Source organism: Hemicordylus capensis, chromosome 9, assembly GCF_027244095.1.
Source record: "Hemicordylus capensis ecotype Gifberg chromosome 9, rHemCap1.1.pri, whole genome shotgun sequence".
Classification (NCBI taxonomy): domain Eukaryota; kingdom Metazoa; phylum Chordata; class Lepidosauria; order Squamata; family Cordylidae; genus Hemicordylus; species Hemicordylus capensis.
Genome location: NC_069665.1, coordinates 7,134,593 through 7,162,173, shown reverse-complemented (window position 1 = coordinate 7,162,173; position 27,581 = coordinate 7,134,593). Strand labels below are relative to the sequence as shown.

At 45.7% G+C, this 27,581-nt stretch overlaps 1 protein-coding gene across 1 annotated transcript in view; it reads right to left on the bottom strand.

Moving 5' to 3' along the window:
* LOC128334139 (receptor-interacting serine/threonine-protein kinase 2-like) overlaps positions 1 to 25,195 on the bottom strand; it is a 32,701-nt gene extending 7,506 nt beyond the window's left edge. The window contains exons 1-10 of the mRNA XM_053270454.1: positions 25,037 to 25,195; positions 20,443 to 20,617; positions 19,149 to 19,302; positions 18,519 to 18,674; positions 18,237 to 18,385; positions 16,317 to 16,366; positions 11,022 to 11,183; positions 7,245 to 7,330; positions 5,818 to 5,886; positions 3,516 to 3,669 (exon numbers count right to left, since the gene is read on the bottom strand). Coding sequence (XP_053126429.1) covers positions 3,516 to 3,669; positions 5,818 to 5,886; positions 7,245 to 7,330; positions 11,022 to 11,183; positions 16,317 to 16,366; positions 18,237 to 18,385; positions 18,519 to 18,674; positions 19,149 to 19,302; positions 20,443 to 20,594 — 1,132 coding nt within the window. The 5' untranslated portion in view covers positions 20,595 to 20,617; positions 25,037 to 25,195. The remainder of the gene's footprint in view (positions 1 to 3,515; positions 3,670 to 5,817; positions 5,887 to 7,244; positions 7,331 to 11,021; positions 11,184 to 16,316; positions 16,367 to 18,236; positions 18,386 to 18,518; positions 18,675 to 19,148; positions 19,303 to 20,442; positions 20,618 to 25,036) is intronic.
* Between the last annotated feature and the right edge of the window lie 2,386 nt (positions 25,196 to 27,581).

Below are 27,581 nucleotides of genomic sequence, written 5' to 3'. Positions count from 1 at the left end.
TAGGGACAGCATTTGTCCCTCATTTATTCAATAGCATATAATTCCATGACATATACGTCAATAATACTTAGGCTCTTGGTTACCACTGCATACACCTCCCAGCCCACCCCCACAGCCAGCCCTCCCAAACGTGTGTCCCTCATTCTGGAACTTGTGTCCCGCATTCTGGCAATGAAATGTTGGCAACCCTAATGGTTCTGCAAGCACCTTCTGCACATTTAATTTATTTTAATCTAATCTAATCTACCTATTGATCGATCGTTTTAAGTTTTCTACTGCATTTCATTAAAACAATCTCAAGGCAGTTTACAAAACATTTAAAACAATATAAGACAATAAAACTGTTGGAGATGGAGTTCCAGATAGTCGGACCTTTCGCACCGACTATCCTAATGACCACGAGGGGCATTGGGAGTAGAGGTGGTTAGTGAGGGTCCCCTTACCTGTCCTCTATGACCCCTGCCTTGACTCCTCAGGTATTTCCTGTAGCGAGTCAGTTCTACTTCCTTGGAGAACAGATGGGAGAGTCTCTCTCTCTCCCCGCTCCTATTCACTATGTTGTAGCTCATCGCTAGGATCGGTCTTTCCTATCTCAGACGTACTTAACCTAATAAATCTTATTGGCTTTATACTGCACTACAATCTCCATGCTTGTTCTTGACTAACTGCACCAATAAGACTCTGCATAACTGGACTGGGCAGCTTCCTCGTGGGGCTTTGCTAAAGAATCACAATCACAAATTCTACCGCTTTCCATTAAAACAACCTCAAGGTGGTTTACAAAACATTTAAAACAATAGAAGACTATAAAACAGTTACACAATAAAAACATCAAATTGGAATATAACAATACACATCTAATTAAAAGTTCACACACACCTGCACACACACCATAAAATACAGAGCAGCAGCAACAAAAGCAATGCTCATATATAACCGCCTGGGTAAAAAGCCAAGATTTCACTTGCTTTCTAAAAACTGTGAAGGAGACTGAGGAGAACTCTTAAAAAACATGTCTTAAAAACAGAGGAGGGGAAAAGTAAAACGAGAAGTGACTCCAAGGTGACCTTCAAACTTTGAACTTGTTTGCTCAGACCTGTTTTCCATCCTGCTGACATGCTGGGAACCTACTAGAAAAACAACAACTGTGGGACAAGCCAGACAGACTTCAGCTGCACCTTGATTTGGGTCACCTACCAAGATACCTATGGGAAGAGAGCTGGTCTTGTGGTAGCAGCAAGCATGAATTGTCCCCTTTGCTAAGCAGGGTCCACCCTGGTTGCATATGAATGGGAGACTACATGTGTGAGCACTGGAAGACCTTCCCCTTAGGGGACAGGGCTGCTCTGGGAAGAGCACCTTGGAGCATACAGAAGGCTCCAAGTTCCCTCCCTGGCATGCATCTCCAGAGAGAGACTCCTGCCTGCAACCTTTGAGAAGCTGCTGCCAGTCTGAGTAGACAATACTGAGCAAGATGGACCAGGGGTCTGACTCCGTATATGGCAGCTTCCTATGTTCCTATTTGGCTGGCCTGACCACAGCTGACAGACCTTTCTCCTTTCTCAGCTTCATGGAGCCAACACAAGTGGATTGGGCAGTGTTTGCTCAGCCAGAGGAAGGATGTTGCCGATTACACTCATCCTTTTGTTTATAGCTACAGAAGATAAATACTCAAGCAGCAGGTTTTCTGGCTGCCTTCCTGACCTCTGATCTCATGTAGTTTTAGTAAGGGCTGAGAGAGACTCCTGCCTGCAACCTTGGAGAAGCTGCTGCTAGCCCAGGCAGACTAGGGTTTCTTAACTTTGGGCCCCCAGATGTTGTTGGACTACAACCCCCCAACATCCCCAGACATGGCCTTTGTGGCTGAGGATGATGGGAGTTGTAGTCCAACAACATCTGGGGGCCCAAGGTTAAGAAACCCTGGTATAGACAATTCTGAGCTAGATGGACCAAGTGTCTGACTCAGTATAAGGCAGAATCCTACGTTCCTAAATATATTAGTGTTTTTATTGCTTGATGTTTTTACTGCTTTTATTGTATGTTTTAATTTTTGTAAACTGCTTTGGGGTTTTCTTTTAACATAAGGCGGTATAGAAATGTAAAAATAAATAAATAAATAAATAAATATCGAACTGCAGGTCTAGCCACAGGGCCAGGATGCCAAAGAAGTGAACCCTGTTGTCCGTTCCCCATTTGTATTTGTATTTTGAATGCCGCTCTTTTTATAGGTAAGGATTTTATATTATTATTATTATTATTATTACATTTATATCCCGCTCTTCCTCCAAGGAGCCCAGAGCGTTGTACTACATACTTGGGTTTCTCTTTCACAACAACCCTGTGAAGTAGGTTAGGCGGAGAGAGAAGTGACTGGCTCAGAGTCACCCAGCTAGTCTCATGGCTGAATGGGGATTTGAACTCGGGTCTCCCCGGTCCTCGTCCAGCACTCTAACCACTACACCACGCTGGCTCATTTTGAACCGGATTTGAATGAATCGCTTTTCATAGGAACTATGTTTTGCTGAGACCGGGTGATGGCCACTAGGGGTGTGCACCAGACTACCTGGCCCGGTTTGATTTGAGTTTGAACCTGACCCGGCCACGCAGGGTCTCACTGTGCAGGTGCAGCGGCCTCCAAAATGACCACCGTGCCAGGGAACAGGCCCGGGAAGGGCCAAAGACCATTCCATGGCCATTTGGAAGGAGGAAGACAAGAAGCTGCCTTATACTGAGTCAGACCCTTGGCCTATCTAGCTCAGGGTTGTCTACACTGATTGGCAGCATCTCAGAGGAGACCAGAAGAGAAGCAAAGAGAACCTGGGGCCATATTTCAGTGGCAGAGCATTTGCTCTGCATACAAAAGGTCCCAGGGTTGCAATCTGGCATTGTGGAGGCGCGGGGGGGCGGGGGGTGGGGGCTGGGAAAATCCCTTGTCTGAAATCCTGGAGAGCTGCTGCCAATCAGAGTAGATGCTACTGAGCTAGAGGGAGCAAGGGTCTGATTCAGTCGGAGGCAGCTTCCTATGTTCCTGTGCTTCATTCTGTTGGAGATGGAGTTCCAGTGCATGGACCTTTTTGCACTGACTATCCTAATGACCACTAGGGCCATTGGGAGTAGAGGTCACTAGTGAGGGTTTCCTTACCTGTCCCTGCTTTGCCTCTCCTCTATGACCCCTGCCTTGACTCCTCAGGTACTTCCTGTGTAGAGAGTCAGTCCTCTTCCTTTCCTCGTAGAGAGCAGATGGAAACATCTCTCTCTCTCTCTTCCCTACCTATTCATTATGCAGGTGATAGACAGGATCGGTCTTTCCTATCACAAATGACCTTCATCAATAAATGTATTTAGCTGAGATTGTACAACAATCTCCATGCGTGTTCTTTAAATAACGGCAACAACTAAACTCTGCTGCACTCTACTCTGGAGCGGGTAGCGCATTTTGGTGCTTAATAATCACAAGCCCCAACACATTAATGTCTGCAACCATCAGTTTAAAGGATTTATTTAAAAAGGGCTACCTCTTTCTAATGCTGTGTTGTGAGGAGTGTGGCTGGCCAATGTTGTCTGATGAGCAACTTTTCCTGCCTTTCCCGCAAGGTGAATACTTGACAAACTCTGTGCTTTGAAAGAAATTATCTTGTCAAGTCTGTTATTGTTCTGAGGACAGATGACCTGCAACAAAGAAAAATGAAAACATTATTTCAAATAATAGCAGCACAATAATGTTTGTACGGTTTTTCTGCAGCAATATCCAGTCTAGTGTACAAATTTAAAAAGCACAAAAAATCCCCGATAAAATAATAATGCTTGCAATGAAGGTACAAACATCATGATGTTAATTGTAATGTCACAAGGAATATTAGTAGCAGTATCTTTGTTTCAGCTCATTAACCATAAAATAAGACTATTACAAAATCAGAAGGGGAGCAGTGCTAATGAAAAGGATAACAATATTCATCTGAATACAAAACCAATTCAGAATAGCACCAAAAAGAAAGCTCAGAAAATTAAAATAGATTAGCAGCTTGAAATTTGTTAAACCAGCTCCTAATCTGAATGGCATCAGCAAGAGATCTTGCTACTATTAATGTGATAATCTGACTGATATCATTCTCATTCATGCATTTCATTCTTTCCTGCCTAGCAAAGGGGACAATTCATGCTTGCCGCTACCACAAGACCAGCTGTCCTCCCATAGGTTTCTAGGTATGCAGCCAAAATCAAGGTGCAGCTGAGGTCTGTCTGGCTCGTCCCACAGCTTTCCCCCCCTCAGTAGGTTCCCAGCATGTCAGCAGGATGCAAAACAGGTCTGAGCAAACAGGTTTAGAGTCTGAAGGTCACCTTGGAGTCACTTCTCTTTTTACTCCCCCCTCCTCTCTTTTTAAGACATGTTTTTAAAGAGCTCTCCCAATTGGCATTGGCTCCTTCCCGTTAGGGAATGGAGCCACTCTGGGAAGAGCATCTGCATGCCTGGGTTCCAGTTTCCCTTCCTGGGCACTTTCCGGAGTAGACCCTGCAATGGGGTCATGTCGAATCTCGGATGTGTGCCTTCACACTTCCTGCGTTGTGACACCGCAGTCCCTACGGTGAGCAGGGTGCGGTTCATATTGCCAATGCCTTGTCTCAAATTTATTCGCTGCAATATAGAGCTGGGATATTGTGTATCCGACATAAGGAAATTGCTGTTTTTTCAGGTTGTTAGTTGCTGCGAGACTGCTCCCACTGCTGTTTACGTTTTCAGTGAGACTTGCCTGAATGGAGGCATTTTGCTGCTGTTGAGCAGCTAGCCTGGAAAGCGCCCAGACAGAATCTCCAAGATAGGGCCAAGCGAGACTCCTGCCTGCAAACCTGGAGAAGCCGCTGCCAGTCTGTGTAGACAATACTGAGTGAGATGGACCAATGGTCTGACTCAGTAGACAGCAGCTTCCTATGTTCCTCCTTCCAAAGGGCCATAGGAATGCATGGAATAATCATTCCTTGGCCATTTGGAATGAAACAGGGCTTTTTGGTGGGCATTTCCTGTCATTCATTTTAGTACATTCCTTAGAGCAGGGCTGCTCAACTTCGGCCCTTCTGCAGATGTTGGCCTACAACTCCCTTAATGCCTGGCTATTGGCCACTGTGGGATTATGGGAGTTGTAGTCCAAAAACAACTGGGGGGCCTAAGCTGAGCAGGCCTGCCCTAGACCATCTGCTCTGCAGGCAGAAGGTTTCAAGTTCCCTCCCTGGCAGCATCTCCAAGATAGGGCTGAGAGAGATTCCTGCTTGCAACCTTGGAGAAGCCGCTGCCAGCCTGTATAGATAATACTGAGCTAGATGGACCAATACCCGGACTCAGCAATTTTCAGGAGGGAAAAGACAGCAGAAACCCCAGCGCATACAAGGAATATGAATCCTCCCATATCACTGTGTCAAACTGCACATGCCCTTGTGAGAGAAGGGATTATGGCTGAGAGGCAGGAGGCTTGAATGTTTCCCCCCATTATCCCAATCTGGATAACCTCTCTGTACAGCTCTTCTTTGGTCCAGAAGAAGGCAAACTCCCACCATCGGCACCAAAGGAGCTTTTCTCCCTGGTAGACTAGAAGCTGTGGGTGCCTTCCTGATTCATACTGGGTCTGTGGCAAGGTTAGAGACCTCACTCCCCTCTGTCGAGGTCCAATCCTGATCACCTCTAAAGCATGCATGCCATTTAACAAAGAAAAACAAGCAGACAACTGCAGAATGCATGCTTAAAGCCATGTGTGGTTGGGCCCTTCTCCAAGGGGAGCCCTCAGGGCTTTGGGAGAGTATCGTGAACAAACAGAATCTGCTCCTCACCTCCAAATTATGTGTGTCCATTTCAAGCACATGAGCTGCTGGCCCTTTGGCCCCATCGATTGCACAATCCTGGAAAAGTAAAATACAGCACAAAAAGTCAAGTTCCTCCTTGTGCCCCACTAGAAGGTGGTAGGAAATTAGGCAGAGCAGAGACTAGCCAAATACGACTCTCTACAGAATCTCCAGTCATGATTATTGAGTGGGAAGCAGAAGGCTTCTCAAAAGAGTGGGTGGTTGCAGAGATTTACCCAGCTGTCATCGCAAACTCCGTGACCCTGGGCCTACCGCTGAGAAGACTGCAGGCCTTCCAAGTTACGAAAACCTAGACTGCTTTGTCAGCCAGGCAAAGTTTATGTTGGAACCACTTTCTGAACTACAGTTTTCTGTCTCAGGAGTACTCCAGCCTGCCACTCTTGGGAATCGTGAATTGGACCCATGGCTAAAGCAGTGGTTAGCCGCTACACATTGCCCTGTTCTTTCACCTATACCCAGGTAGAACTGTTCTCCGAGGCAGGCTGATTTGCTAAGTCCAGAGCAGAGGTCAAAGTGCCTTACAAGATCACTCTTACAAAGAGAGCTGGGCATGGGCACTGGCCAAGATGCCCCTGTCAGTCGAGATATGGCTCCAACGCTGCAACTCTAGACTTCTCTGCCACCTCGAATAACTCTCATGATCTCCAACAGAGGGGCTGTTCCATGATTTTATTACTTATTTTATTGTCAGAATGCGGCAAAGTTCATCCATTTTAGCTCACACTAACCTTTTTCTCCTCACCAATATGACACATGAAATTTCTCTTTTTTAATCAGGACATCAGTCACAAGTTAATTCTACCTCTTTTTTTTAAAAAAAGTATCCATGCAGATAAAGAATACAGATCTAGAATACAGGAGGGGTTTACCATTGCCTCCTCCCGCACAGTGTGAGATGATGCCTTTCAGCATCTTCCTATATTGCTGCTGCCCGATATAGTACCAGCGGGGATTCAAACCAGCAACCTTCTGCTTGTTAGCCAAGCATTTCCCCACTGAGCTACAGCCATTTCATTTAGCAGTAACTAAAACACCAAAGTATTCAGTTTAGAGCTGGTTGCCTGATTATTGTCTTATCTTACTTTATTGTATATTGTCTTGTATTCTTTGGTATAGTGCTTGATCTAGTGTATCTATGGCTGGTTTCTGACAGTAATGAAAATCTATCAGTCATGAGATTTCAGGTCTGATGTGACATTTTTGTTGTGGGTCCCACTTGTGAATCCTAATTCACACCTCACAGAAAACACCCTGTTCTGTCCACACCAAAGTCCTGCTTGCATGAGCTTCACTCACTGCATTTTGCAACCAATTCCCTTTAGTGTGGCTTTGGAACAGATAATTAAAGGCAAGATCATGCAGACACCTCAACAAGAAAGTGTACAACAGCTTACCTTGGCATGGATCAAGCTGTATATGGCGTCAGAAATCACTTCCTTCTTAAATGTGCCGAGAATGTCCTGTAGCGTTTTTTGGCATTCTGTTGAAGGAAAAACACACCCGCTGTATTTATACTTATATCTGCATGATCACAGGGCAGCTGTTCTTGATTATTACACTTCTGCGGTTGGGGCACGTCTTGTTGGAAAGTTAAAGGACTTTGCGCTGTCTCTTGCCTCAGACAGTGGAGGATAGACTAGTAAGTCAGAGGGCTAGAGGGTCAAGATATTTGTCATCCCTTCTCCACTGTTCTGATGCTATCCCTTTTGATATGCAGATTGCTAATCTCAGGGGATTCAACTTCCTTCCTCCTTCTCTCTCTTGCTACCTGGCTGTTTACCTTGCAACATGGCAAGTCTCTTGCCCTGCACCATATGTGCAGAGAAGATGGAGAATCCATCTGCATCCACTTAGATAGATAGATTAGGGATCCTAAATCCTCACTTTCCTATCTAGAATGGAGTTCCTTAATAAATGCCTTTTATATTGATTTGAAACTAGCAATTGGCTCCAAGTTACTTTACTCTCAGCACACACGCATGCCTAACTAATCTACCGCTGTGTTGTGCCTCTGTGTACTCTGCTATATTGAGAAAGGGATTCTCTCACCACAGAGAATTTCCAACACGTCTTCCTGCAGTGCACATGCATCCTTGGTCAGGACGTTGGCCACTGTGTAGACCACTTTTGTGAGCTGTTTTTTGTCGAAAAGCTGTATATAAGTGTGGCGGATGTCAGAGGGAATGTCCAGGCAACAGATGCTAGGCAACTGATGACAAGGGGTGTGGAATGCTGGGAGGACGGCAGTTGAGGGGAAGGCAGGGGAACGAGGAGGAGGAGGAGGAGGAACTGAGGAGAAGAGCCAAGGATCGGCACTTTGCGGGGGGGGGGTCATCATCAGAAGACCAGCATGGGACAGAATGACTGTGGGAAGCAGGCAAGAGAGGGAGGACTCGCTCCTTCTCCCCCTCGATTTTGAGCCCCTTCAAACAGGGAACCATTTCCCCATACAGTTTGCTATGTAAACAGCTTTTAAAGCTTTTGTGTTGAAAAATAGTACATACATATTTTCATGAAATAATGTAATAAATCATTTTAATAATGTCATTATTATAATTATAGGAACATAGGAAGCTGCCAGACCGCTGGTCCATCTAGCTCAGTATTGTCTACACAGACTGGCAGAGGCTTCTCCAAGGTTGCAGAGAGGAGTCTCTCTCTCAGCCCTCTCTTGGAGATGCTGCCAGGGAGGGAACTTGGAACTTAGAAACTTCTGCATGCAAGGTTCTGCATGCTCTTCCCAGAGCAACCCCACCCCCTAAAGGGAATATCTTACAGGGCTCACTCACATGGCCTCCCATTCAAATGCAAACCAGGGTGGACCCTGCTTAGCAAAGGGGTCGATTCAAGAGGTGGTCTTGTGGTATCATTATCATTAATCATTATGACTAGTAAATATTTACTAAAATTTTTATTTACTAGTAGATAGATACTTTATTTACGGCCAATGGCCAAAACAAAACAACAACACAAACAATAAACATTATTCCAGCATTCAACATTAACTTAGTCATTAACTTTAACATCAATCAATGAGCTACGAATTCTAATTGCAATGTAACAAAATTTTGCTACAACATGAGAGATGCAGAGTGCATTATCAAGTAAAAATTTCACCAGAAATTCATCCAATTGATGTTGAAACCTAGAAAGAAGCGCAGAATCAAATGGCATCTAATGTTACTGTAGAATCTACAGCGTAATAAAATGTGAGCGATTGATTCAGGTTCACCCGAACCACAAGGGCACAAGCGAGGCTCCAGGGGTAGATGTTGAAATCTCCCCATTAATATAGCTGAAGGAAAGGCATTAAAGCGTGCTCTTGAAAAAGCCCGGCAGAACTTTCTGAGAGTTATGACGGACAAATATGAAGCTGGTGGGGAACCCACCCTGGCCTTAAACTGACTGTAAAATGTCGGCAGACAAGCCAACTCGTTCTGGAGCTCCATATCATTTAAATGTTGACGAACTAATTTTTTGGCATTCACTAGGTCAGTTTCTAATAAAAATTCAGTATCTAGGCCAATACTGGAAAGTTTAGCCATAATCGTTACCAGCCAAATAGGCCGGGGTGTAGCCGAAAGAAACCCAGGCACAAGTCCCACTGGCCGGAGGTGAAGCTTCAGCCAGTAGAAAATAATCTGCAACCATGCCCGGGTCTCAGTCCTCCACAACCCAGCCTCCTGTCATAGCACCACATTAGGGGTGCATCTAGGTGTACCAAAAAGCACTCTTAGAAAGCCCAACTGTACCCGCTGTAGGGGCATAAAACTGTCAAAGAGGCCCAACTGAACTCCATACAAACGTTGCGGAACAGTTTTAGCGAGGAACAATTTAATGGTGGCAGGAATATATCCTCTGCCCTGCGCATGGTGAAATCTCAGAATAGCTACCGTGCTTCGTTGAGCCAAATCAGAAACCATTCTAGCATGGGCACGTCGCCTGTTGTTATACTGAAATATTACACCAAGATATTTGATTTGCTTTACTTGTTCGACTTGATGTCCCCCAACAGTCCATCTAAAGCTCTTAGCTTTATTGTTAAAACAAACTATTTTCGTTTTGGAATAATTGATGACCAGATGTTCCTCCTGACAATGTGTTACCAAAGCCCCCAGAGCTCTCGTTAAGGCCTGATCTAGTTTGGGAAAGAATCACTGCATCGCCAGCATACACCAATAGAGGCAGCCTTCTGTTTGCTAATATTTGGGCAAAAGTATCCAATTCCTGTAAACGTTTAATTAAATTGTTTACATAAAAATGAAACAAAAAAGGTGCAACTATACATCCTTGTCTCACACCTTTTGTAGTTGGGATTGCTTTAGATAAGTGACCAGTAGAGTTCAAATGAACACAGATAGAAGAGTTCTCGAGTTCTCGTGTAACTTATAAAGTAACAGTAAAAGCCGCTTATCAACTGATGTATTAGCCAATCTTGCCCACAGTAAATTTCTAGAAATAGAATCAAAGGCTGAATGAAAGTCAACAAATATTTGTTGTATTAATCTGTAATTATAGATTTTGAAAGTTGTGAAGGATTGATTGTTCACTGAGCATAATTAAGCATCTTAATTAAAGCTGGGGACAGAAAATCCCTGCTAACTGGGCAAAGAGGCACCTTTTTAACGTGGCAATTCTCTTTATTTAGCAGGGGGAGAGTAACTGGCCCTCTCCACCCCTAGCACAGCATCCCTCCAGTGGCTGTTGCTGGTGTCTATCTTGTGTTTCTTTTTAGATTGTGAGTTCTTTGGGGACAGGGATCAATCTTATTTACTTGTTATTTCTCTGTGTAAACCGCCCTGAGCCATTTTCGGAAGGGCGGTATAGAAATATCTGTTGTATTGTATTGCATTATCATTAATGTATTAATATTTGATATTATTTCATATTAATAGAAACCTTACACACACACACACACACACACACAATTACTACTATTACTGCTACTACTATCATTAGAAGATACATTTCTTTTCAGATCTGATCCTCTGAGAACTTTTTGTTCTTTTAATTTTTTTTTTTAAAAAGATTGTGAGCCCCTTGGAGTCAGGGTTGTTATTGGGGAAAGAGCCTAGGGCTGAGAGCAGGATACAAATCTAATAATAATATTTTTTTGGAAAAAAAATGGCATCTGTCTATTTGGTCAGAGGTGAGCACTTGGTCTATATTACCTTCAGCCCGGGGTCTGTAACTGGTCTCCTGGTGCCAGCAGAGAATGATGAGATGTAACAGCTTGTTTCGATTTGGCAGGCTATTGGGTATAAATTCTGGTTCAATACCAGGGCGCACACCGCTGCAGACTCCCGTCACAGCTTCAAGTAAGGTCTTCTTGCCTGCAGAAGGAAAAGAAAACCCAAGAAAACCCCTGTTACAAAAGTCACAGGGTAGCTTGTATCAGCACGGGAACTTGTACTGGCATATTCCACATATAGCCATCCCTTGCCAACTGTGGTTTTGTGTATATGCAAATAGTAAATTGTGACAGGTCTTGAGAACCACAACCCAAGTATCCATGGTTGGTGAGGTTTTCTTAGTGATGGTGGGGGGAGTATCAGTGATTTGGGGGGGGGTGGTTCAGAGGTTTGATCTGCTCATTCCTCTTGGTGACCCTTGCCAATTTAAAATGCCTTTGAGTGATTTGGGGGTGGGGGTCAGGAGGTTCAAAAAATTTCGAGAGTTTTGATCTGCTCATTCTCCTTGGTGATTCTTGGTCATATTACAGGATTTTTTGTGATTTTTTTTTTAAGCCTTTGGGGGGTATTTCTCCCCCTTTATTTTTAGGTCTTTTTGAGGCCGTGGTTCCCCTCACCCCCTGTTTCCCATAGACTTTAATGCCTCGCCAATTGCGAATTTGCCAATGGCGAGGTTTTGCCAGAACGGAACATTAGCGGTTGCCGAGGAATGACTGTACAATCACATTTCTGTAGATGACCAAGAGAACAAACACAGACACGGCCTCAAGAGGGCAGCAGGACATGGAAAAGAACGGCAGTTTGTTCTCCATCCAGATTTCTCCTTTATCGCCTAACTGGAAGTGTTTCACACTAAGCTTTTAACGCCCTTTAGCTTGCATCTCATCCAGAATGGAGGGTGTGTGTTCACATTGTCAGGGAGCATTTCACACACAATTCGGGTTTTTCACTGCTCATTAGAGTGCAGCCTGATTTATAACCAGGGTTAAAAAAAAACACCCACTTTTTGCATTGGGTTTTGGGGATAACTTTGAGTTCGCAGTAAAGCCTCCCAGAAAACCAGCGGTAAAGCCTGCTGTGTGGAGAACTCCCTGGAATATCCTATCTGTAAACCCAGCCGCAAACTCTACAAAACAATGCTTGTGCAAGGTTTGAAGATAATCAGTTCTGCAAAAGGTACTGAGGTTGTTATTTAAGAGGGGTAGAGAAAAGCCCTCTGTAGAGAGTGTCAGTGCTTGCCAAAGCTAGCTGACTGCTGGTGCCGGACATAAATGTAACATAAGCTACAGAAAACAGGTGCAGTGGTTTGGGAGTCACCTATGCCCCAGATTATTACTTGGAAGATGTGGTGAAGGAGCTCCAAGCTGAGATGCAGGAGAAACTGGAGACGTGATATTAAACAGAGAGTCCACACACAAGAGAACACTCCAGTAGCTTCATATTGGAGTGGCCCTGGCTATCAACCAGAAGAAGGCCAGAAGGCTCTGCTTGGCTTCAACCCCACAGCTAGAAAGCAAGACCCCTGAAGCAGCATTGACACTTCAGATGTCACATCTGGGCAGCCCCTGCTGTGGAAATGGAGAGGGAGAAGGTGTGCACAGTGGTAGGACTGGGAAAGAATCACTTGTAGGGTGACTCCGGTAGTGAGGAAGCCTAACATGACCAAGATATCAAGAGCATCTTTGTGTGGCTCCTGGAAGTTGCATTTCAAGCTGGAAAGGAGATCTGGCGAGCACACACCATTTCCACACCAAGTGACCCCTCTAGCAGGGATTCCCAAATATTGTTATTATTATCAACATTATTATTATCATCAACATTTTATATCACCCTCTTCCTGCAAGGAGCCCAGAGTGGTGTACTACATACTTGAGTTTCTCCTCACAACAACCCTGTGAAGTAGGTTAGGCTGAGAGAGAAGTGACTGGCCCAGAGTCACCCAGCAAGTCTCATGGCTGAATGGGGATTTGAACTCGGGTCTCCCCGCTCCTAGTCCAGCACTCTAACCACTACACCACGCTTTACCTTTTGATTGATTGATTGATTGATTGATTAAGTGCCGTCAAGTCGGTGTCAACTCTTAGCGACCACATAGATAGATTCTCTCCAGAATGATCTGTCTTCAGCTTGGCCTTTGAGGTCTCTCAGTGGTGTGTTTATTGCTGTCATCATTGAGTCCATCCACCTTGCTGCTGGTCGTCCTCTTTTTCTCTTTCCTTCAACTTTCCCCAGCATTATGGACTTTTCAAGGGAGCTGGGTCTTCGCATAATGTGTCCAAAGTCTGATAGTTTGAGCCTGGTCATTTCTGCCTTGAGTAGAAATTCTGGATTGATTTGTTCTAGGATCCATTGGCTTGTTTTCCTGGCTGTCCACAGTCTCCTCAAAAGTCTTCTCCAGCATCAAAGTTCAAAAGCGTCAATACTTTTTCTATCTTGCTTCTTCAGAGTCCAGCTTTTGCATCCATAGAGTGTCACAGGAAAAACCACTGTCCAAATGATTCTAATCTTTGTGGGTATAGACACGTAACAGCATCTAAATCTCCTCTCCAAGGCCTTCATTGCAACCCTACCAAGTGCTAGTCTGCAGCGTATTTCTTGACTGCTGGATCCTTGACTGTTGATGGCCAATCCTAAAAGGCAGAAGCTATCCACCACTTCAAGGTCTTCATTGTCAATTCTGAGGCTGGTTGCTGTACCTGTTGTCATTAGTTTAGTCTGCTTGACATTTAGTTGTAGTCCCATTTTTTCACTGGTGAAGGTTGGGAGCACTGTGCTACAACTCCCATAATCCCCCATAATCTTCCCATAATCCTCCCTACAACGCCCATAATCCTCCCATAAACCCCATCCAAAGACCACTGCAGCTAGGGATTATGGGAGCTGTAGTGAACAACATCTGGAAAGCCTTGTTAGAGGGAACCCTGGTGGTTACCTGGTGCGGAAATGTCCTGTGCTCGCCAAATGAAAACATACCTGTTTAATCAGGCTTTTGGTTGATCGTTTTAAAGCTTCAGGTGTTTGAGTTTTTAATCTGTATTTTTAAATTGTTTTAATTGTGTCAATGTTTTAATGGGGTTTTTTTTAGATTGTACAGGGACTTTTTTGTATGGGGTGGTATAGAAATTTAAGAAATAAACAGTAAATACTTGGAGGCCCTGCCTGGGTGTAGGATGTGTGGGAAGATCTATGTGGGTCAGATTGGGGAATGGCTCACACCCTAAAAGAGACAGGTTTAATACCTGTGTTATGGTAAATCCTGTTGCAAATGCATTCCTGGTCTTCAGCCTACTATGGGAAAGCTGATCATTTCTATTGAAGATGGGGTATAGTGGATAGGAAACAACCTAAGATGTTACTTGAGGTCTAGATACCATCAGAAAAACAAACAAACACTCTTCTCTTTATTATCTGGGTGTCACTTTGATCAACGTAGGCCTAAAACCATAGATACCTCTGTCACGGTTGTACTTTACAGATTTACCTGGAAATCTGCAGAGCTAAGATTATATGGCATAGAATTCTGTAGCCATATGCATCATTTGCTTTCCCGTCACCTGATGGGGCTGTAGCTCAGTGGTGGAGCATCTGCTTTGCATGCAGAAGGTCCCAGGTTCACTCCCTGGCATGCCCAGGTGGGGTTGGAAGAGACTCCTGCCTGAAAACCTTCGAGAGCCGCTGCCAGTCAATGCAGACAATACTGAGTGAGGGGAACCAATGACCTGACTTGGTATAAGGCAGCTTCCAATGGTCTTGTGGTAAGGTAAAGTGTGCCGTTAATTTCGACTCCTGGCACCTACAGAGCCCTGTGGTTGTCTTTGGTAGAATACAGGAGGGGATGATCATTGCCTCCTCCTGCACAGTGTGAAATGATGCCTTACAGCATCTTCCTATATCGCTGCTGCCCGATATAGTACCAGCAGGGATTCGAACCTGCAACCTTCTGCTTGTTAGTCAAGCATTTCCCCGCTGTACCACTTAAGGTGGTAGCAAGCATGAATTGTCCCCTTTGCTAAGAAGAGTCCACCTTGACTTGCATTTGGATGGGTGACTACATGTGTGCACTGTAAGACATTCCCCTCAGGGGATGGGGCCATAGTTCAATGGAAAAGCATCTAGGTCCCAGGTTCACTCACTGGTATCTCCAGGCAGTAAGGGTATGCAGAACTGGTTCAAATCAAACCAGTTTAGATTAGAACTGACCTGGTTTGAACTTGAACTGGCTAAAAAAAAAAAGGCGGCTGGTTCAAGTTCGAACCAAACTGGTCCTGGTCCAGTTCGACAAGCTATGCTTGTGAAGAGGAATCTGGTGAGGAGGAATGTAAGAGGAATCTGGTGAGGAGGAATCTTCCCTTTACAAGCAAAAGGGAATTTTGCCTTAAAAATGCTTCTAAAGGTGGCAGGTGGGGGTGGTGTGTGTGGAGAGAGGGCAACTTACGGGTGTTCTTCTTAACCCTGGCACTCTCCCCAGCAGTACAGCCCATGCAGTGGTGGTGCGATTCCAGCCTTCGCATATGCATGGAGGCCAGAACTGTGCTGCCACTATGCAGGCCGTGCTGATGGTTGGGGGAGCACTGGGGTTTAGAGGAGCTACTGGTGGTCCTTTTACCCCACCCCCCAGCCACCCTTAGAAGCCTTTTAAAGGCAGGATTCCCCTTTGATTGTAAAGGGGAAACCTCACTGGATTCTCATTTACAAGCATAGTCCCTCGAACCAGGTCGAACCAGTTTGACCTGGTTTGATAGAATGGACTGAACCATTGGTTGATTTGACCGAACTGGGTTGGGGATTGGCAGTTCGGTACAAATTTGGTTTCAAATTTGAAGTGAACAACAACAACAACAAAAACCCGGTTCTGTGCACACCCCTACCAGGTAGGGCTGGGAAAAACTCCTGCCTGAAACCTTGGAGAAACTGCTGCCAGCCATTGAAGAGAATAGTGAACTAGGTGGACCCATGGTCTGACTATCAATATAAGGCAGCTTTCTATGTTCCGAATTAGGACTGGCGTGCAATGGAATTGTGGAAGGAAAGTGGCCGTTGGAAGAAGTACTGTTAGTCTGGATGTCAGCAATAGGACAGTAGATTTTGGAAACATCTGAGACATTTTTAAAGACAATCAGGAGGGGGAACAAAGATTCTATTATGATAACATTCAGCAAAGGACCAAGTCAGAGAGGTGGGTATTAAAAACAGTACTGACATGGAGACAAGGAAATGACTTTAGGGGGGAAATTAAAGGAAAATACAACGAAAGCTTTGCACACAGAGGCCTACCTTTCAATAGCTTCTGTCTGCTTAGGATTTCCCAACACACCATTCCAAAGCTAGGCAGAAATATTGGGGAAAAAGCAGGGTGTTACTCTGGAATCTGCTGTCTAAACTAGCATCTTGACAAGAAACTTTTCCATAATCCACAGTGAGGGCTGAAAGTCCCCCAGCTTGCTTTTGAAACTGCATCTCCATTGCAAACATTATCTATCTATCCATCCACCCACCCATCCATCCATCATATTTCTATATTTGATATAGACATCTCTGGAGATTACTGTAGAACACTAACAGAAAAAAATGGGATTCATTTCTTGCAAGGGTTCTAAACTGACTTGTAATATATGTTTAACTGCCCCTCAGTGCTTTATCAACTTTTGCTCCCAGTCCTAGACACTAATCACAGCTATGCAAACAAGTCTAAAGGACATTTTTAAAAATTAAAAATAAAAAGGCTCTGGGGAACAGACAGCGGACCCAGGGAAAGGGGAGCTACTGTATGCAACCCCAGTTCTTTCTGAGCTGCAACTGGTGTCCAGGACTGGGGCAAATACTTAAAACGTCCATGAAAAGCAGACTCTATCCAGAATCTCATTGCACTCTGTGGAAAAACCTCTCAGGGAAATGATGTTTGATAATACATTCCAACATTTGTATCCCCACTTGGCAATTACGAATTTCAGCAACATCACTGTTATCAGCCCATATCAGTGGTGGCTAAAGGTCTCTTTGCACCCGAGGGAAGGCAATAAATCCTACCTCCCTGATGTGCACCCTCCTCCCCTTCCCCTTAAAGCTGGGGGCAGAAGGCCATCTTTCCAGCTTGCTGGTGCCCAAGTCAACTGCAGCCTGAGCTGGCCACACTACTGTGCCTCATGGAAGGGCCGCCCCTGATCTGTATTTCTCCTCATAGGCAGCCTTCCTATTCCAGTTCATTTGGACACCTGAACATTCCTCTGTTCTGGGTCAGTTCTCTAGTCCAGGAGTCCTCCTATTTTATGACAGTAAGCCTCTTCCTGTGCCTTTCCAAGTCTACAGCCCTAAATCTAAGGGATACCTAAGGGATACCTGTGGCTAGAAAACACAGATCTAGTAGGTCTGTGTTTATTTTCATCCAGAATATGCATCCATATGGAGGCTTTGGAAGGGCTCCAGCATTCCGCCAATCACTTCACTCCTTAACAAACAAAAAGGCCTTTTCATGTGTGCTTAAAGTAAAGCTAATGTGTGCCGTCGAGTCGGTGTCGACTCCTGGCAACCAAAGAGCTCTATGTATTGGCAGAATACAGGAGGGGTTGACTGTTGCCATCTCCCACACAGTATGTGATGATTCCTTTCAGCACCTTCCTATATCGCTGCTGCCCGATATTGGTGTTTCCCATAGTCTGGGAAACATACCAGTGGGGATTCGAAACAGCGACCTCTTGCTTGCATGAGATAACGATACAAGAAACCCAATACACAACAGTCCAGAAACAGGGGACGGGGCCAGACACAGGTCAGTAGCTTAGCACAGGCTTTGCATGCAGAATGTCCCAGGTTCCGTGCTGGGTTTCTTCAGGTGCAAGCATCTCTGATGGCAGGTCTGGGAGACCTCAGTGCCTGAGGCCTGGGAGAACCATTGCCAGTCACAAGAGACAGTCCTGGACTGAATGGACCAACAGTCTAATTCAGGATAAGGCAGCTTCACCTGGAGAGACAGCTCAAGAAATCTGCTTGCCTGAGATAGGGTGTCCATTGCCTTTCCCCCTTGGGCACACTTTCCTCCCTGCTCTGTCCCTTTTCTAAAGTAGAGAGGCAGGCGGGCATCTCACTAGTGCCTCACCTGGCCTCATGGGAGGGCCGCCCCTGTTCATACCTGGGCAGAATGATACCAAAATGGTTACTTTGAGTGACAAAGTTGTTTCCAAATTTAAAAAAGCTCACCTGTAAATATTGCCTTCCTTTGAGAAGCTGCCTCCCTGGAGAATTTCAGGGGACAGGTAGAGCAAATCCCAGCAACTTCTGGTACTACAGTTCTGCAAGGCAGAGCTTAGCTGCTTCTTTCTCCAGGTGGCCAGGCCATAATCAGATATCTGCAAGAAGGAAATGCACCTTAAGATACGTCAACCAAGCACATCTCTGGGTTTTTTTTTGCCCTTTAATGAATCTGTTTTATTGTACGTTAGAAACAAGTGAAGAGGAAAGCAAAGGTTTAAATTAGCCCACCTTAGCTCTATACTGTCGATCGAGGAGGATGTTGGAAGGCTTCAGGCTGTGGTGAAGGACAGGACGCTCCAAATGATGTAAATAACTTAGGGCCTCTGCCACATCTGTCAGGATCCTCACACATAAAGGAAAAGGCAGTTCTGGATAGAGTTCATGCTAAAAAAAGAACAAAAGACCACAAAAACTGTCATTTCACTGAAACCCAGTTTTATTCTGCTTGAGTTTTCCCCCTCTTGCTTTGACCTAGAGCAGGTCAATTCTCAAATGTGGGTCCCCAGAAGATGTTGGACTACAACTCCCATCATCCCCAGCCACAATGGCTGGGATGATGAATGTTGTATTCCAACGATCTCTGGGGACCCATGTCTGGGGACCCCTGTCCCAGAGGCTCAGGTGAATGTCAATTATATCTAAAAGCAAAACATTTCATATATAAAACATTAAGATTAAATAACCACAAATAAGAGCAAAAGACCCACTGAAAAAGAATCCAGTTGTCCTATTCCAGTTATTGCTGCTTCTCCACCTTTCCGCTGGAGAATTTTGCATCTCCACCCCATGGGCAAGGCAACCCGAGGCTTGTTCTCACTGGCCAGCTAAACAATGTCTAGAGATCCATCTCTTAAATACCTCATGGATGAGCAAGGAGAGAGAACCATTGGACATCCATTCAGTGACGACCCCAAAGACACCCTGGAACTGGCAGACGCCAAGCGGGGGCATAAGCCTTGCATTCTGAAGGCATCGGATGGTGGCTACCTCTTGCAACAGCGCCTTCACATCTCTGCAAAAACATAAAGAATAAAAGATACTGGCTGACATTCGGACGAAATGACTCAACAGAAAGTCTACTGAGAGGAAGTCATCCCAGAGTAACCTGTGAGTGGTGCTTCTGAGGAATTCGGTCTGGATGTCAGGAGCAGCATCAGCAATTTGGCAAGGACTAGTTCAGATGAAAGGAGGGCAATACGTCCATTGGTTCCCAGAAGGCTCCCTTCCTCTACCACAGTTTCTCCATGACGACTATGCTTCATGATGTTGTGATATAAGCATTTTTTGAAAAGGAGGGGTTCTCAAATCTCTTGGCCCAAAAAAGGAAAGAAGGTGGGAGAAAAATGAAGCAGCACCAAGAAGTCAAAACTTTTAAAGGGGAGGGGAGGATTCTCAAAAGGTGCCTCCACATCTCTGGCAACTTTTAAAAAGGCACTGAAGACACATTTATTCACCCAGGCTTTTAATTAGATTTATAGTTTTAATACAATACAATACAATACAATACAATACAATACAATACAATACAATACAATACAATACAAACCGCCCAGAGATGCAAGTTTTGGGCAGTATAGAAATATTTTAAATAAATAAAAATAATAATAAATATTTTTTAATATTGGGTTTAAAATGTTTTCAAAGTTTTAAATGACTTTAATTGTTAATTGATTTGATGTTTTAAATGATTTTAATTGTAAACCGCCCAAGACGCAAGTTTTGGGTGGTATAGAAATATTTTTAGATAGATAGATAGATAGATAGATAGATAAAGTTTATTCAATATTGCCTGATACATATCGAGTGTGAGGTGCTCTTCTTCACAGGCAAATATAAAAACAATGTATGAAATATAAGTTTTGTTTAGTATACAAAATATACTAAACAATATATACTATATATATAAATATACTACAGTCTGTCTGCCCATCTGTCTGTCTGATTATCTACCTACCTGCCCGTCCACTAGGGATGTGTGAACCAGCTCAAGGTTGAGCCGGTTCGCCATCGAACTGGGCCTGTTTGATGGCTCTCCCTCAAGCCAAACAGAACCTGGTTTGGTTCGGTTCGACTCGGAGCCAAACCCTGCAGGACAGCCAAGCTTGGGCAAGAGCCATTCATTTCGCTTGCCCTCTCCAAACAGAAAACCCACCTTTCTGTTGCCTTCTGGCTAGTCAACAGCTTCAGGGAGACCTCCATATTCCTAGGTGCGTGGAAGGCTTTGAGGGCAAAACTGGATCCTGCCCTAATCATAGTAATGCTCTCCAGATCCTTCTGGTAAAGGACAGGCACCAGGCTGGACATTCTGTCAGGTTCCGAGAGGAGAACTGAAAAAGAAGAGACGTTCTTGGTCAGTTCACTTTTCAAAATCACCACCATCAGCAGGATATTGTGCAATAAAAGCCCTGTTCACATAGTGTGCTTGACACATTTGCAGTCTGTGTACAGTGGTGCAGATCTGTACACATTTTATGTATTCAGTTACTTCATGTATTATGTACCATGTGTTTTTTATATGCCGTGGTGGTGCAGCGGGGAAGCAGCTTGCCTAGAGAGCGAGAGGCTGCGAGTTCGAATCCCCACCGGTATGCTTCCCAGACAGCGCCTAGTAAATATATCCTTGCAGTCACCTATATCAGGCAGCAGCGATATGGGAAGGTGCCGGAGGCGGGTGCTCACTTCAGTGACAACGGCAAAGGCATCATCTCATATTGCGTAGAAGGAAGGCAATGGTGAACCACAAGAAAACTACATGACTCTGTGGTCGCCAGGAGTCGACTCCAACTTGACAGCAGAATCTTTCTTTCTTTTCTTTATTATTTATATGCATGGTTGTATTTTTAAACAATTTCCTCTGGTCGGTGACTAAAATAAAGTTTGTTGTTGATCTGCACACATGAAGGTACAATTGCTCAGACATTATGCTCACAACATGCACAGTAGAACACTTCCTGTCTGTACCCCACTTTTGAGCATCATACAGCCATTTACACAAGAACATGTAGATGTGTAGAGACACGGGTACACAAATGCAAAAAAAAATGAGGCTCATTCACACGATCCTTCCCAACTAAGGGCCATGAGAACTCCAGAATCCAGGAAGGAGGACAGGAGAGTGATCGTGTGAGAGGTGGGAGCTGGGTCACATGGGGGTGCCCTACCCAGATTCTCGCCCCAGCATTTTACCCAGGGTAGACAAAAAGCTGCCTGACCCAGCTCCCGCCTCTCACATGATCACTCTCCCATCCTCCTTCCTGGGTTTTGGAGTTCTCACAGCCTCCGATCAGGAGTGTGGCCAGCTCTCTTACCTTGGCTGGGTGCTCTTCCTCCTATGATGAGGATCGTGTGAACAAACCTAAGGTCTGAATAGAGCTAGCTTTAGACCTCCATCTCCCCTAAGCGTACAAATCACCTTAATAGCACAATATTCTCGTTACTTCTTTGGCCCATGTAGACACCATCGCCCTGATCCCCTCACACAGCTGGGATTTGCATCGGCACTGGGACAAACCAAATTATCCTGCAAACAGTGAGGTCATTCACACAATCGAAAACTGTGTTCTACCCAGGTTTGGGAGCTGTGTGTACTCCCAATTTTTGATTGTGTGGAAGCAAGGTTAGAGGAAAACCTGGGCAGAAGTGATTGTGTGGAAGCAAGGTAGGAGAAAAAGCTACCCAGGTTTTCCTCTAACCTTGCTTGCACACAATCAAAAATTGGGAGTACACACAGTTCCCAACCCTGGGTAGAACACAGTTTTTGATTGTGTGAATGACCTCAGTGTACGCAGGACTTCAAATCTGGATTATGAGTGTAATCTTGGTCAGCATTAACTATGCCTAGGGACAAAGCAGAAATAATACTATGCCATGCTGCGGCCCTCAGGGACATATTCCTGCAAGTGAATAGCCCTTTAGGAGGGAGGAGAGAGCAGTGGAAATCACTTCCCCTCTTCACTGCTGCTGAACTGTGGAAGAGGTGCAGCTAGTTTCCAGTCTCTTTGCAATCCTGCGGGTGCTCTTCTGTTTTCATGGTACTACAGGGAACACCAGCCACTGGTTTTGGAAGGGGGAACATCGTAACGGCATGCACTACTAATCTATTTGGAGTTGCTGGGGCCGCCAAGGCGTCGGGTCCAAATTGAGCAGATATACTATGTTTCAACTGCATATTCTGCCAGGCACTGGATGGGGGTAAGTAGAGAGGAGAGCTGGTCTTGTGGTAGCAAGCATGACTTGTCCCCATAGCTAAGCAGGGTCTGCCTTGGTTGCATATGAATGGGAGACTTGATGTGTGAGCACTGCAAGATATTCCCCTCAGGGGATGAAGCCATTCTGGGAAGAGCAGAAGGTTTCAAGTTCCCTCTCTGGCTTCTCCAAGACAGGGCTGAGAGAGATTCCTGCCTGCAACCTTGGAGAAGCCACTGCCAGTCTGTGAAGACAATACTCAGCTAGATAGACCAATGGTCTGACTCAGTATATGGCAGTTTCCTATGAACTCCTCTTGCAGGGAGGTGAAGGGTTTGTAGTTATCCTCTTCATTTATGTAATGACTTTATTATACATGCCTTTCTGATGGGTAATATTGATCAAGAATGAGTGAGGAACAGAATGGTCTCACACAGAGACAAGAGGAGTCATCCCAGACCGGGCGTGTAGAGTCAGGTCTGTGAATCAGAGGCCCATGTTGTGTCCCGCATGTTATGGAATAACAAACGCCCACACAGCCTTACTGGGAATGAACATCAAAACAGGCCATGGGGGTTCTAAAAATAGAATGGAGCCGCTTAAGTGGGCTTCTGCAGCACAGAACTAGAGACGCACATTTGGGGCGGTATAAAAATCTGTTAAATAAATAAATAGAATAAACTAGAATAAAATAAACTAGAAGAGACCACTCCAAGAGGTATACTCGCTGCCAAAGGGAAAGAAAACCAAAGATACTGCCATGCTAGTCTTGCAGAAAAGGCGTCGATATGTAGCTGGGGATTGAAGTCCAATGCAGTCCATGCTGCTTGCTTCCTCAGGGACAATGGTGCGGGGAGGGCACAGGCGGCCCGTGTTCAAACCCCCCACCCCACAACCTGGCTGCTGCATCCCTCAACACGCGTGCTCGTGGTGGCCTCCCTGATGAAGAAACCCGCACTTCCCCAGGCCCCGCAAGGACACTCTCCCGCCCGCCCCAACCACCAGCCCTCAGCCTAGCAGCAGCAGTACGTCTGCTACTTTGAGGGGGTGCACAGCCGGCAGGCCCCACATGGGCTGCACGTGCACTCTCTCTTCCTCCCCTCAACTGCGGCTCTGCGTGCTTTCTCCCTTGACCCTCTACCCTGAGTGGCTGCTGCTGCTGCTGCTCAGAGGAGGAGGCAGCATGTGGGAGCCGGTCCCAGGACTCAAAGGAACTCTGGGTCCTCTCTCCTCCCAGGAGAGCTGGGCCATCCCTTCTCGCACCCATCTACCCAACTCCCCCTCCTTCCCATTTCTTAGTGAGTCTTCTGTGTTCCTCCCCCAATGCCCCCCTTGCCATACTGAAGTATTACCAATTGTGCATATGCATGGCTGTGTGGCTTAGCAATTCCGAAAAAGACACTGCCGTCTTTGGGCAGGAAAGAGTTAATCTGTCTTTTCCTTGCCAAGCAAGGGCAGGCAATGACCGCGCAGAGCACACCCCCTCTCACATCACGTGAGTTGTGGGAACCGACATGCTGCCACAATGCCCACAGATTGCTGGGAAGGCTCAGCGCTCCTTCTGGCCAGCGTCCGGAGGTAACGAAACTGCAGCTGGCTGACCGTCTCCGGCACGGTTCTCGAGTTCAGAAATTAACCGCAGGTTTGTTTCCCTCCGCTTTGGTGTGGCCTCTGAATGGGGCCACAGTTTCAAACACAATTTCAAGTGACGGAGCAGGGGGGAAAGAGCCCTCATTTCAGTGATATTTCGAGAGGTTTTCTGAACGCTGCCCAGGACTCTTTGACAAAGAGAACAAACGCATCATGCACTTTCGATTCCAAAGCCCTTCATCTTTCTGGCCAACCATCACACTTGAAGACAATAAAAGGGATAAGCAGAGAGAACTAATATAGTTCTAGGCTGTAATACATACATATGCTTTAGGACTGTTATAATATTTTATTAGCATGTGTATGAAGATTTTTTTTTATGTTTGATGGGTTTTTTTAAAAAAACACAGTATTGGAACTGAGTTTTAAGCTATTCTATGTAGAAGTTTTAATACTAAAATACCCACTTAGATTTGTATTCTCATTCTTTTGGAGGTCTGCATTACAACCTGGCACTACATTAGTTCTCCCTGGTCCCTTGTATTGTCTTGGGTTATTCTTTGGATCAGGGTTATACCTGTTTTTTGTGTTGTGCAGCCAACACACTTGGCCATTCAAGAATGTCTTAATGTGGCTCTGTTTTTTTGCTTGCTATTTATGCCTAAAAACCACTTCCTAAAGTTACGAAAACTGGCCAGATCAGTCAATCACCCCCAATTTATTTTGTGGTGAATAAAACACAATATTCTGCAGATTCCTTTGCCTCTCATGCTCAGCAATCTGCAAAACCTAGTGGGAGGATCGTACCTTCCCCAGCCAGCCAGAAAACACTATGCAGTGACAGTCACTGCGGAGGAAACTTCGGCGATTTAGCCTTATAAGCCGATCAAGTAGCAGGGTCGAGCTGTCATTCAAAGCACTTTCTGCTGGAGCGAGGAAGAGCAGACTTGCAAGCAAGTGCCGGGACTTACCTCCAAGAAGGTGTGTGCACAGGACTCAGCCTAATCCGACTGCTGCGAAGCCCTGGAGAGGCGATCTGCAGGAGCTCTGCTGATTATGAGTGAGTCTCATGGGCAGGCTCCTCCCTGGCTTGCAGCTGACTGCTGACACCAACCAAGAATTCCCCCCGGGCTGTGAAAGTTCCAGCTGTAACTCTTTCATGCCCTGCAAGATAAAGAAAGCAAGTTAAGTTGGCAGCAGGTTAAGAAGGAAATACACATCCAGGTGTGTAGCAAGATTGGAGTGGACCCTGAGACAAAAAGTGTTGGGCCCCTGCCCCCCTTCTCCTCGGTGGGGGGTGGGGAGGTAAAGACCCACCCAGCCAGCCAGACCCCCCCAGGGGCCCAGGGACATTTCTCCCCCCACCCCACTGCATTTTCAATTATAGCTATTCCCTTGATTCAGTATCCAAATGATAAGTGGCGTATACCCTTTCAGTGGCAGCACCAGATTTTTTTGTGGGGGGGGGGGAATGAGGGGGCCCCAGAAGGGGCAAAATGCATTGCTGGGTGTGTGAGCTGTGCCCCACATGTTGCATGGCTGAAACATAAATGGAGTAACTCGTTGTGAGAGGGGGCTCTTGCTCCCGTTGAGTTTCCCTTGTATGGGCCCATGCATGCCTACACACACCTACATATTAGAGGAGGTTGCCAACGGAAATAAACAGAGGAGGAATGTTGTAGTAGAAGAGCTCTAGGACAGGCAGAGAGGTGAAGACGACTGGCAGATGTGTACTGAGTTAACATAAGACCATAGGAAGCTTCCTTCTACTGAGTCAGACCATTAGTCCATCTAGCTCAGGATTGTCTACACAAACTGGCAGCGGCTTCTCCGAGGTTGCAGGTAGCACCTCTCTCTTAGTCCTATCTTAGAAATGCCAGGGAGGGTGGCAGCACAGCTTCTCTGAACTCCGGACCAGGTCTGGCACTCCAGCACAGCTTGGTTCTGGCCTCTGTACATGTGCAGAGGTCACACAAATGGCCTCCGCGCATGCACAGAGGCCCAAACCAGGCTGCGCTGGACTGCCAGACCCAGTTCAGGAGCTGAGCAACCGCCGCAGAGGTGCCCTCTCACTACCCCCCCCCCCCCCACAATTAGGAGTATTTTTAAAGGCAGGCAAGGTTCCCCCCTTTGCTTGTAAAGGGGAACTCTTTCTAGATTCCCCTTTACAAGCATACCCCCTCAAGCTGAAACAAATCGGTTCTGAAACGGTTTGGCCCAGTTCGACTTGCAGTCTGGCAGTCCAGTTTGAATTCGGCTCGAATTCAAACCGAACTGCCAGAATCGGTTCCTTGTACACCCCCAGTACTAGGGGGACTGCAGAGTTTTCAGCTTTGGCTGAAGCTTTGCGCAGGCCCGATAAGCAGTCAGTCAAGAAGCTGTGCTTAGGGTTGATGGGGCCACTACTGCCCCCCCAGGCCTTACAATGAACAACACTGCCATAAGGTGTTGAAGTCCTCAACCTGTAGATCCAAAAATTCTCCTTGGCATCCAACGTTTCTGCTCTAAAGGGTTGCTGAACTGAGATACAGAGAAAGAGATACACACACACACAGAAACAGACAGACATGCACACCCCAACTGAGAGTCAGTGTGGTGTAGTGGTTAGAGTGATAGACTAGGACCAGGGAGACGCGAGTTCAAATCCCCATTCAGCCATGAAACTCACTGGTTGACTTTGGGCCAGTCACATCTCTCTCAGCCTAGCTTGCCTCACAGGGTTGTGGTGAGGAGAAACATAACCATGTACACCGCTTTGGGCTCCTTGGAGGAAGAACAGGATAGAAATGGGGGGGGGGATACATAACATACTCCGCAGCATCTGATATACCTAGTATATCTCATAGATGCCTGTAAAATGAAAATAGGAACAAACTTTCTTTAGAATCAACTGAAAAACCACAAAATGCTAAACAAGCATATGAGAACATCTAGCCAGAAGAAGGAAGTGAAGCAAAAAGCCGGGGGGGGGGGGGAGAAACCAACTTGAAAATAGGTGGGGTGTGGAGAAACAAATGTCTCAGGGCATCATGGTCTGGGCTCTCTCAACATTCCTGGGAACTCATTTTCCTCTTCTCCTGCCTTCATCCTTTAACATCTGGTTAAAGGAAAGAGTTCTGAAGAAGTTCTGGAGAACTCCAAAACTTGATCTTAATATATTACTGAGACTTGGGGATATCTTTCCTCATGGAACCAGCATGAACTAACTGCAATTTCTGAATGTCCTGAAAGCAAAGTGTGGGTGGAAATAATTGATCTGGACGGTGCCCTCTCTAGATGTTCTGTGCAGAAATTAACTTGGCTGGCTTCAGCCTGCATCTTGTGGTGTGTGGGCAGAGGACCCTGTGTTCCCTTCGGGGGGGGGTTCCAGTTACAGAGCCTTCCCTTATTCCCTAAATCAGGGGTTCCCCATTTGGGGGGGCAGTTTCCCAAGATCTTGTTAGGCTTCAATTCCCATCCCCAGCCAAAACCCTGGATTGTGTGCGGGGGGGGGGGGAATCACCTGATGCCCATGAA